Raw genomic sequence first — 12,208 nt, forward strand, 5'->3', positions numbered from 1 at the left:
TCGTTGCTTCAAACAACGAAGGTGAGAACCTGTATACAAATAAGGAGGCCCAGCACGGTACTCAACGGTCATCTTGCGCAACCCACGTTTTCTCGATTCTTTTTGGTCAGTTTCCACCCCAGTCTCTCGAAGTCGGGGGGGGGGGGGGTGGTGAGACTGTGCTGCGTAGCCCGAGAGGTACAACGACAGAGCAGGGAGGTTGGCTGAATGTGAAGGGCAGGTGGTGTCCTGTTTCACTTTCTTCACAAAATTTTAGCTGGTGTCGCCAAACGTGCATCCAATCTGACCAAAGAATTACCGACGAATAGCTGTAAGCAAGACAAGGCACAGACGGAGTGTTCGAGAGCCGATAGGCTGACTATTGGCGGCATTGCAGTGTAAAGACACAGTTACACTAGAGAGACACGACGCTGGCACGACCCCAACGAAGAAACGAGGTAGACGCAGGCGGTTGGCCAACCTCTCATTATCGACGAAGTCGCCAGACCACATGGTCACACTACGCTGACGTCGACGACGCTGCCTTAAAAGACAGCATGGCGTTGTAGTTTAACATGATGACCGACCGAAAACACCGTCGAAACACATCTGCAGACCTGTTGTCGTGTCATCGTCAGGAGAACCACGGGGGAGCAAAAATTTTCAATGGCTTTGGTTCAAACGTCCACGAAGGTGGAAATCTTGGTGAAATAACAATGCCTTATCCAATGTTTCTACGGCGTTTGAATTGCTATCTTGCGTACCCCACGGAAGTCTTTTCTTCGGTTCCGATTTTTGTTTCCCAACCCCCGTTTCTCTACGCTGTGGATTATGGGGAGGGGGGGGCTTTGCCTTTTTAGCTAGAGAGGGACAACGGCAGCGAGGGAGCATGGTCTTAAAATGAGGTACCGGTGTTGCAGTTTAGTCGGTGTTTCCCTGCGTGCCTACAGTGTAGTTAGAGAATTGGCCAGTGAAAGTCTGTGAGCACGGCAAGGCGCGGGTGGAGTCTTCCAGAGAGAAGCTGCGGACTGTTTGTATCGTCGCTGTGTAAATAACATTAAGACAAGACAAAATACACTCCTAAAGACAGTCGGTAGACTAAATATGGTGTTGTGTTTTTCTAGTGGAAACGCGCCTTAAACACTACGACGACAAAACAAAAAATGCTCACAAAAGCAGTCGGCAGACCAAAGTTGGTGTCATTTAATTGCCGTTTCATTCTGATGTTAACGCGTCTCGAGAAACAATACGGTGTTTAGAATTACGTCTTTGTGCATTTTTTATTAAAGAAACAGAGTAATACTTACGAATTGCTGTCGCACCTCAGGTATGTGTTATATTTGCTTTTTGTTTGACATTGTTAACAAGTAGCAACGCAGCCAGAAAATCAAGACGGCAAGACGTTGATGAAGGGCTTAAAATCTCGCCGCGTGGCTGAATTGTGCAGCAGACACACAAACAGAAAGACAAACAAATTAAAATTTGCGCGTTGAAATACTAAATACAGAATATCTTTTTTCATTGTGCAGCGCGCAACCATTTCTACCAGTGGACGACTTCTCAACGCGACAGACAGTGACGGCGGTGGAGGTCACCTCAGTGAAAGATAAGCAAATCTTGGAAAGAACGAAGCGACTTTAAAGGAGAGGAGAATAAGAGAGGACACCGCTGGTGCGACAGCTTCAAGCTGAGGCATAGTGCAACCGCTCTCTCCTGCAGCAGCAGAAGGGTTAGGAGCTGTGGTAGGAGTACAGCTGGTTTTTGTCGGCGTCCAGGTGAAGAGCGAGTGGGTTGAAGACGTGGAAGTGGAAGTTGGGACTTCTGACTTCTTCCCACGTCATGTCCAGGGTGTTGGACGTCGATGAGGCTGGAGTGCGATGTTCCCATGAGGAGCTAGAGGTGGAGGATATTTTCGTCTCGTTGTTGCTGCGAAAGGTTCGTCCCTTGCAGGAAGCCACGGTCGGGGCAGGACAGGACGAAAACCGGGAGTCACCTTCCCTTCTCTCAGAGCCTGGGAGAGGGTCGTAGCGACTTGGCTGTGGTTTTTCTGAGGCCGGGGTTTGCGCTTCCCGCGCGCAGGCTTTGACGGTGCCTGCTGCTGATGAGTGGACACCGATGGCAAGGTTGCCGTGACGGCTTCCTGCTGGTTCACCTTGTCGGGGACTTGTGCTGGAGTCTGTCACCCTTAAAAGGTCTGTGCGCAAAAGAGCGCGGAGTGGCGATACACGGAAGCGCAAAAAAAAACTATTATGTACAGTGTCACCATTACATACAGTGCTAAACTCGGCTGTCAACAACGACGTAGCATCGTGCGCGAAACAGCACGGGTGACATCTGCAGTCGCAAATACGCCACATGTTAGCATGCGCGGTGCCAGTTATGTGCCTGCCTTGCAATGCTCATCCCTGTTTATCGCCGCGTATGCAACTACCGCTTGGGTCGTCAAAAGCGCTCTAAGCAATTTGATGAAAAAACAAGAAAGACGTAGTAAAACCGTTGTTGCTGTGATGTGACATCACGAAGCAAGAATATTTCTTTTTTTTGTTATTGTTAATTTCGATTTTGTAATGTTGACAGCGTTTCGACGGCGAAAAGAGTCATCACGGCCGCTGAGATAAAGAAAGATGAAAACTGCAGGGCCGGCACATTATAGGCGCCGCGCAAGCTCAGATATGGCGTATTCGCGACTGCAGATGTTGCTCGTGCTGTTACACGCGTGACGCTCCGTCGTTATAGACAGTCAAGCTGAGCGCTGTACATGCTAGATGAAAAGAAACATAGCATTAGCTAAAAGACCATTGATGTAAAAGGTCATCAGTATACGTACCTGCGAAATACCTAAAATTAAGCAAAACGTTGAGCAGCATTGAATATAATGAAGGTTACAATAAGGTTCAACTTACTATTTGAAAATGGGGAGCACAGGGTCCGTACGGGCACCCGAACAGCAGACAACGTTCAAAAAACAGGGCCGACAATTGTCTCGTCAGAGTATTGTTGTTCCCCGGGCTGATGTCGCAGTCCGGTAACAAGAAGAGGCCTGGTCAGAGTATTCTTTTTCCCCGGGCCTATGTAGCAGTTAGGGAACAAAAACAGGCCCGGGTGGTGATGCGCAAGCAGCAACTTTGCATGGAGGATCCGGCAGCCTTCTGAGCCAACACGAAGCGACAACGGCGAGCCGATACACAGCGTTAGAGGCAGAGTAGCGTCAACATGGCGATGGCAGAAACGGGTTTGCCGCGGTTGACGTATGCTTACGGCGGAAATTTCTCGAGTAGCAATTCGGCTTCGGCGGCGTTGTCTGCATTCACCCGTGGCCCCATGTTGCGGCTTCTAACTTTATTTACGGAGTGCTGGTTTCTGTTAACGCATCACGCGAAATTAGAAAAAAAGCACCTAGTACCATTGACCCAGTCTGGCTCACACCCGGTTCCGTTGTGCGCCAGCCCAGTATTCTACTACTGAGCCATGCCGGTGCTTCGGACTTCTGGCAAAGTTGTCTTAGGCAAACATGATGTTGAACAAGCAATCGCGATAATACGATATATAAAGCGTTCTAAAACAGCGAAGAACAAGTAGTCATCACACATTGCGAATAGCCCAACGAGGGGGGGGACGTCCAATGATCCAACTCATTGCAAAAGCTTCTTTTCGTTCAGCAGTTAACTGTGGTGCATACTCAATTGTCTTGACTTGTTACTTACAAGATCTTGGCTAAGATCCACTAGGGGGATTGACCAGACTGTACAATATATTGTAATTTTTTTTATAAAATGCTTGCTTAAAGAGAAAAAAATCAAATATGAACAATAATAACGTTCCTTAAAAAGGCGAAAAGGGCACAAGAAATCAATAAACCAAAATTCATAAAAAATTTGCAAAAAACAAGAAGGGGAACAAAAATTGGCCCGAATCTGCATGTTGCATTTCAAATGTCGTCGAAAGACGATAGTCTTGCGTCTGGAGCGAGTGAACAAAACGTTTATTTGATGTTCTGCGCAAGAAAATCGACGAAAGGCATTCTGGAGGCGCAGCGTTAGAGTGCTAGAGCATTTAGCAGAGACGAACGAGCGCATCGAAGCACGTTAGACACGAGCACTATCTGGCAATTATCTTCGGAAATGAAGGCTGGCGCGCCCGCGGAGAAAGATGCGCACCAGTCTCGGAGGTGATAAGGTGTAGAACGCAAAGCGACGGGCAGGTACACCACCATGTCGTCGTAGCAAAGCATTGGAAACTCTTACCTTTTTGAACATCATGTTGCACTGTCAGCGCAGCACGATAAACGCTACAGTCCTCCTAGTTACTTGTGTGTACCTCTTCTAGTATAAAGGCAGACATGCAAAACATAGACGTGTTGTTATGGCGCCTCATATATGCCCAATAATTGCTTTTTAATTGACAATCCCACAACCATGAACGCTAAACCTTGAGCAATATTGATGGGCACTGCGGATGAGGTTGGCTGTTTGGTGCCGTTTGAGACATGGTTAAGGGCGGAAAAACAGACAAAAGTACAGATAGACAGACCAAAATTTTTTCGTCGAAGGTCCCCAAAAGGCTATCGTCTTTAAAATTTATGTTTATATGGCGGTAGCGCTAACAGCATATCCTTCACGTTACCTGAATGAATTTATGTAGCGCTGACAGATTAGCACTGCGGCCCGTACCCAACTGATTGGTTCCAAGCGATAAAAGGGTACATGTATTACCTGCCAATCCCAGCATACCAATTGGTCTCTCAAGAATTATTTGGTGGAGTAAGGCGAAACGGCGGCATGCGAGAAGAAAGTGATCTATTGTTTCGGTTCATTGCAAACTGCACATAGGTTAGTTCCCAGTTCATGCATAGGTCCTCGCCGTCTTCAGCCACTGCATGAACAACTGGCACAAAATTCTACGCTTTTCAGAAGAATGACGAAAAATAGTCAGGTTTAGGGACTATTGTAAACTGGATTTTAACTAAAACAGGGGATTCAGATACAACTCAAAAGCATTTAGCACGAATGATAGAACAAACAACTTGGTTGATCGCTCCGTCACAGCAGTCAGTTGAAAACAAAAGTAAAACGTGTGCTGTTAGTTGAGCAATAGCTTATTTTATGAATTGACAATACAAGGAATAACTTATCACCTCGTTTTCACAAGTTTATATGACCATGACTGAAAGTGTAGAGAAATACGAAGAATGCATTTGAGGATGACCCCATATTCAGAGGAAAGACATTAAAAACAAACATCCTCATTTCTGTTACCTCTAGCGCTTTTTTTTGCCTTTCCTTGTTGTCAGTCGTCACACAGCGCTTCCTCAATGGCACTCAGAAACTGACTATCAAAAAAGTACGTATCGTCTTTTCTTTCAGACGCACCTAGTCATTTGAAATCTCCCTTTTTTGTATTAGGCTCAGTATAAAAGGACTGGAAAACAATATTACTTTGACCCAGTTTTTTAGGGCGCCACGAAAATTTTCTCCAGGTAGTTATAAATATATAGTACCAGATTAAAAAAATTGCAGCACTTCAACGGAATAAATAATGATGAGTGGGGCGTTCATCATTGCGTTTGTCGTTCACGAGTCTGTCCGTGTTTCGGCCTGTACGTCCATGCATGCGTCCACCCGCACCTCAGGATCCTACCGACGAGCGCGTTTCCCAGTGGGCTTTCGGACCTCATTGTTCATGGTCCTCCAAGCAACAAAATCTGGCAAGCACACTCGTACGGCTATGATCCAGGAAATTGATAAATAACGGGCGTGCATGTGCATGTGCAGTGCAGTCTGCACATTCGCGAATTGGAGAGGAGTTGCACCGCCAACGCCGTTTAGCGTACTTTCAGCGCACCGCCATATTGTACGCATGTCTATGAAATAGAGCCCTCTGGGAAACGAGACAATAAATAGCATGCGTACAGTTCCATCGAGTATAGCGTCACCCAACTGCAGTTTGCATGGATGTCTATGGAACAGCACTCTCTATTGTATGACCAGGAAGACGCTACTAGGTAAAGAGCATGGTTGACAATTGAGGACCGACGCCGCTCCACAAACAGCTAGGTCTTGACATAAGGAGCTTCGCCCCTAAAATGCATGACCTGTTTTTAGTTGACTTCTTGTGACCTGAGAATCTACTGAGAAATAAATAAAAGTCCCCTTCCATGCTTCGCTGACAAGAGATATATACTTTGATAGCCCTATACAGGCGAGCCATTTTACGCTCAACATTGAACTTTCCCTTGAATTGGGGCATTTGTGGTTGACAACTTTTGTTTTGCCCTTTTCGATCATTTGCTAATATAAAAAGCCGGTATGATAGGTTTTCTCAACTCTCGTCTTCCAGTGAAATTCCTTTTTCACGTCTCGAGCCTGCCACTCCTGGTAATACTTTGACCAGTCAGCAGGGGTCGCTAGTCCCTCGGCAAATGCTCCACGATGCCCGTGGTGTCCGCGGCGACCTCCGCCTACGGCAAGTTGCCGGAACTAATCGCGGAGGCCACTTGCTGCTGGACATTAACCCCAAACCATGATGTATGACGCCATGCTTGGGTTAGGAGTGCTCTACAAATGAAGGTGGATCGGTGCATTTTAGGTTCGCGAAAATTACATTAAAAATTTTAGTCAATTTTAACACCTTTAGAGCTCTCAATAACCACGCAAACTAGTGAAGGATCCCGTAGTTCGTATGATGTACATCTTCGCTTTTCTCCTCTTCGGGGAGAAACGCCGTTGTATATTAAAGTATAAATTCGCGTCTTATGCGAAAAGAAACAAGTCTCGCTTTAGAAAACGCGACAGGCATTCTTTTCATTTGTGGAACTATCTAAATTCAAGCTGTAAGCGCATGTATGCCTCTTAGCGCAATAGTAAAAAGCACTGCTTTATATATTGTTCTTTAGAGCGAGCACTAAAACAGATCTCATGGTAAAGGTTAACAACAACATGAAGCAGCTCTCTTCCTGGTTATGACGCAATAAGGCGCAAATAAGTACTTGCAAAACAAAATGGTTGATATTTACTCCGACTAATAAACCGCGAAATCACAACTCCACTATTTTTTAGAAGATAGTGTAGTTGAGAAGATAAAGAGTGCAAAATTCTTTGGGTGTGGTTTCAGATGGTCTTGGCCTGCAACACACAAATGGATAAAATTGCAACAGAATTGAGCTGTTGATTGCTTATATAAGTTTAGTACCCCTGTTTCTTTTCGTTGAAAATCACGTTATACTGCACCGTATTTTACTATCAATTAACCTATTTTATAATATTTGGGGCACTACGAAGCAAAGGAAATACAAGATGACAGTACTGCGAAAAATACTCCTACGTGCCTTTGAGCGTTATCATGGACCTTTACAAAACTTGAAAACGAAGTCTTTCTTTATGGCGTACTCTTTGTTAAAAACCATTAAGATGTACTACTAACAGTTAATGCAACACATAAAACAAAACAAAACATATTAGGTTATAATTGTACCCTCTAATCCTCGCCTTAGCTTTCGGCAAAATCATTTGAGAACAACGAAAATAAGAAGAAACTACGGGAAACAGTTACACAGTTATCAAGCGCACTCACTACTTATTGGACTACGCGAATTTCACGGCGAGGTTATGGAGGGTCGTATGACTCGTTCAAAACATCTCTCATTTTTCACAGCAAAGAGTTTGTGTGGGAAAAGTCCATTATATATTGTCAATTCCTTTGTCTTAAATCTAGATTTAATTTGTCTAAAGCAAAATATTTTTTCACTGAATTATGTGAATTTTTTTCAAGTAATCCTGTAAACACAACTTTACGTTCATGGACTGTCAAATGTTTCAAATTTTTTGTGTGTACAAATGTCTTTTTTGTGGTGAGAATTTCCGTTGATCTCGTTCGTACAGTATATTTTTGCATTGATGTGTGTGTTACGTATACGGCCTGCGTGTCGAGCTGTTGCAGGCGATTTGGCCTTCGTCAGGCCAAATTGCTTTTAGCTTCTTCTTCTTTTCTGTCGCAAACAGGAGAAAATAATCTAAATTCAATTCAGCATAGTGTGGAAAATGCCCATGCAATTTGTTGCACCTCTAGAATGGAGAAGTAGGAGAAACAATCGACAAGCTCGTAGTCTGAGGTTCCGCTTAGCTGGTGTACATGGCGCGACGGGCCACGGCTTCATCAGAAAATAATCTCAATCCTCAAACAACGCGTCTAGCTCTGACGTAAGATGTAAAGGGCATTATATTGATAGTTGGCCGATTCTTTGATAATGATTGTAATTGATTGCTTTTAAAAAATGGGTGTCATTAATATTCGTCTGCTTTAACGGTGCAAAACGACTACTATAATTGTGTACCGCTTGTCTTCTCAGAGTGCATTTTGTGGAGCACGGAAAAAAGCAAGAACTCTCTACCTCAGAAGTGCCTGGATGAGTTTGAGAAATATTGTGGTGCTGGCATACCACTTTACGGGAAAGCACTTTGCAGTGACGATGAAGTCGCTGAATGGTGATGCATGCTTTGGAGGTAATCATATAAAGGCGTTGTATTCAACGCAGATGAAGCTTCGATATTTCACTCAGCTTGTGCGATAATCTTATACTTTGGGCATTGCATGATGCATTCCACAATTATGTTCCGCATTGTCATGTGGACGTGTGCGCTGAACTCTTAGAAAGCAATTAGCTGCTGTACTAGCAAATATAATTGACGGTTATCTAGTTTTAATATAAATATATATTCAATGCAATTCTATATTCATATTTACATAACTTGGTGAGACCTACAGGCACTCAAGGGAAAGATCGTACAAGAGTATATATTTGTTCTCCTTAACCGTGGGACAGTAACTATAACATAAAAGCAAGAAAAGTAGAATTACCAAAAACAAAACATGCTTTTGAAGGGAACTCTGGATGACGCATTTGATGCTCTGCCCATTGAGCAGAAGCGGCAGTGATCCGTCCATTCGTTTCGCTGGGCTTTCTTTTTGTTTTCTTCATTGTAACCCTAAGACCATTATTCCCCGAAGTAGCTCGTCACGATGTTGTATTTTCGTTCAGTTAAGTTTTATTACATGCTTATTGTAATTGATACACAACACCTACTGAATAAAAAAAATGGGTCATTTGCCTTTCTTATTTACTTGCCTGCTGGTTTCATTCATTTGCGTTCGACAAAAATAAAGTGGCTTTGATGAATCGCCTTCCTTCGTTAAAAATATGGTCATAGGAAGTTGCATATTTTTTAACTCAAGCACCAATCCTAAATCCCACAAATATTTAAGAACTATCGGAATGTGCACATTTATGCTTCAGGGCTAAAATAGTTTCACAAAAGAAGCAATTTTTATCAATATGGTCCAACGTGTCTGGTAAAAATCTGAATTCTTCAAGTTAATGCGCAGGCTCTAAATATACTGGCTCATAAGAATGACGATCGCCACCGCACTGCGCTTCCAAATAGCTGCACTGATGCGCCTCAATTAAACCATATCAAACAGCTGCGCTTGCATGGCGCTTTTCATACACATTACGACTCAACTGGCTCGTCAGTATGGTTTCATTTATAGACAGATACGTAAGTGCATAATGGAAGCAGAGGTGAACCATCGACGTAAGAAAGGCTTTTACGTCTAAAACTTGTATCGTTGGGTGGACAATATTTCCCGGTGCGTGCCTTGGACACCAATGAAACTAATTGTTGTAGTGTAAAATATGGGCGTACAGTAGCGTCGCAGCTTACGCACATTGCCTTTTCAAAGCTCTGTTCAAGCCTGCTGGTTCAAGATTCCAATTAGTGCATGTGCCTCGGTTAGAATACCGACAGAGGAATAAATTAATAAATGTGTATTATGGACAAATCCTCAGCTCCGCTTCTTGGTTGATCTATTATTAGTACACTAATAAGCTTGCAGGGTTTACATCCCAAAGCCTGATTCGGTATCCTATCTGCATCATCATTGTGAGTCCTCGATTCATCTTACAGCTCTCAGATAAGAAGAATGAAGGGTACATAGTCACGCATCATAAGTGGTGTCATACGTGAAGTTTATGGGCGAAGTGTTATTTTAATGAAAACGATGTTTATCAAAACCTAAATCCACATATTGAAGCAGGTATAAAGAGTCACAAGTGATGCCGCTTGCGTGCAAATAAAAAATTAATAACCATGAATGCTCTCTTTTCAACTGGTGCTTTTCACACCCAGAGGTGTTGACACTGCGATACTGTTAAATCGGGAAAGAGAAAGAAGGGCATTATCATTGCCTGAAAAGCTCTTCTGTATTCATTAGGAAGATATTGTGCCAAGCCGTTGTTTCTTATTGTACTTGTAAAGCTAACATACCTTGTTGAAACTAGATGAGACCGCGCAAGACACTTTAAGATATGATGACTCTTAAGTGAATATTTCATGTTTAATTTTTACAGAAAGAAATGAACACAATGTGTGGCCACCGGAGTGAAAGACCTTAGTATATGTCTGTTGCAGGATGATGCACAAAGCTTAAATAAACTTCGAAAAAAGTAATGAAATACTTTTATGTGTTTTCATTCTAAGATTTTTTCGAAGCTTTGCCACCCCCCCCCCACAGTGAATAAGTTTAACCTTAGGGTGTTTATATTGTCTATAATTAAGACCCGTATTGTAGCGAGATAGTTATCGACATGGCAAACCATGTTTAATGGTGAAAATTGCCTTACTGGTCACCTTGAGCCTGTTTCCTTCATAGTGTTACGCTGACTACATGACGAGTTCGCCGGCTTTTCATTTCTCTGATAGCGCCAGTTGGCTCAGATTTTCGCAGCCTACCTAAAATGCTTCACATCTTCACGGTGCGTCCATACATAGTGTTCTCACTGGTTTCTCAGCTATACTAGAGGACCCGGCAGCTTTCTCCACGTCATGCTAAGTGCCCCTTAAGTAGAAAAACAGCTCAACCGAACGCTCAAGACCGGGAAATTTTCGAAGATGCAGTTGTGTTAATGACTACGCAACCTCAGGTAAGATGCAGGACATTTTGAATACGTTTGTGCATTCACTTACTGCAGCAAGCTATGCGTTATCGTGTTGAAAAGGTCGCTCTCTGTGGATTCTCTGAGTGCCTCATCTCCATGACAATGCTTGAGTAATCAGCTCGCTGTCGTCAGTGTGCACCGCGGTGGAGGAACTTATGATGAAGCACATGTAAGACTCGAGTGCTCTGAAGGTTGCACGGCGATTAGGCCTTATAGAACAAACGCCTTGCGCAAAAGTAAGTAGTATCGGTTATACAGACCTCGCAAGACACACTAGGCAAAGGAACTTGAAATAGAGAGCTTTGTTTGAACGCGCCAAGTCCGAGTTAGATCATGAGCTATGAGCTCAACTCTGAATGAGCGAAACACTTATACTCGTACCGAAAACAACTCTTTCAGATCAAACAATGATGAGCGAAGTTAGTGCATGTGCGATATACTCGTATATCTGAGGGGAAGCAGTGTAAAATGTGCTGCCACTCTAGCGTTCATGAATATTAAAGAAACCAATGATGGAAGCAACTGAATACGTCATGCCATGGTGAAGAAAACAAACTATTCACACCAGAACTGCCTGACTACAGAGGGAAGGTGTAGGGGGGAGGAGAGCAGATAAAAGTGCATAGATGCTTGAAATTTCGACTTGCTGTAGAAGCTGAAGGGAAAACGAGGAAGGAAGACAGGAAAGAGTGCAGACCACTTACTAGTTTTTGAAGAAGTATTGCCACATCGATGTGCAAGCGCACTAATCTGAGTGACGTTTGCTTTTGGAATTGAAGCTGCCGCCTCGTCGGCTTGGATGGTAGCTTCCGCGCCATGTTGACGCCTTCGCGCGGTCGCTTGCGCGTGCCCTGCATGTCGTTGTCCAGTCAGTGCTCGTTTCTTTTGAGCGTTATGCACTCGCTATACTTAGGTTTCCATCCCATGTGTTGTGAGCCACGTGCACTAATCATTCAAGGAATGGTGGGGAGCCATACTGCTTTTGAAAGGACCCCAAAAAAACCTTCCGTCAGAAGTAAAACGCAAATGTCACAAATGGCCACCGATTGACGCATGATCAATTTGCAGCGTAATTGAAAGCAGAAATAACGCTGCCGCTAGAGTTTCAAGCGGGTATTTCGAATGAGCTTACAAGCAAAAAGTTGTACCGGTTTAAACGAGCAGAAATGGACACACTAAGATCAGCTGTATGGCTCGAAGCTTTGGCTCACGTGTACACACACACACACACACACACAC

General features: G+C 43.8%; 1 protein-coding gene across 5 annotated transcripts in view; it reads left to right on the forward strand.

Moving 5' to 3' along the window:
* LOC119182538 (uncharacterized) overlaps positions 1-10,488 on the forward strand; it is a 44,996-nt gene extending 34,508 nt beyond the window's left edge. For 2 of the 5 annotated variants that reach the window (XM_075896178.1, XM_075896179.1), the window contains one exon: positions 10,382-10,488. In XM_075896178.1, the coding sequence (XP_075752293.1) occupies positions 10,382-10,416 (35 nt within the window). In that variant the 3' untranslated portion in view covers positions 10,417-10,488. Of the gene's footprint in view, positions 1-1,508; positions 2,172-8,323; positions 9,092-10,381 lie in introns of those variants that run through there. The other 3 variants (XM_075896176.1, XM_075896177.1, XR_012895477.1) reach the window with 2 other exon arrangements.
* Positions 10,489-12,208: the final 1,720 nt, after the last annotated feature.

Source organism: Rhipicephalus microplus, chromosome 5 (assembly GCF_043290135.1).
Source record: "Rhipicephalus microplus isolate Deutch F79 chromosome 5, USDA_Rmic, whole genome shotgun sequence".
Taxonomy (NCBI): domain Eukaryota; kingdom Metazoa; phylum Arthropoda; class Arachnida; order Ixodida; family Ixodidae; genus Rhipicephalus; species Rhipicephalus microplus.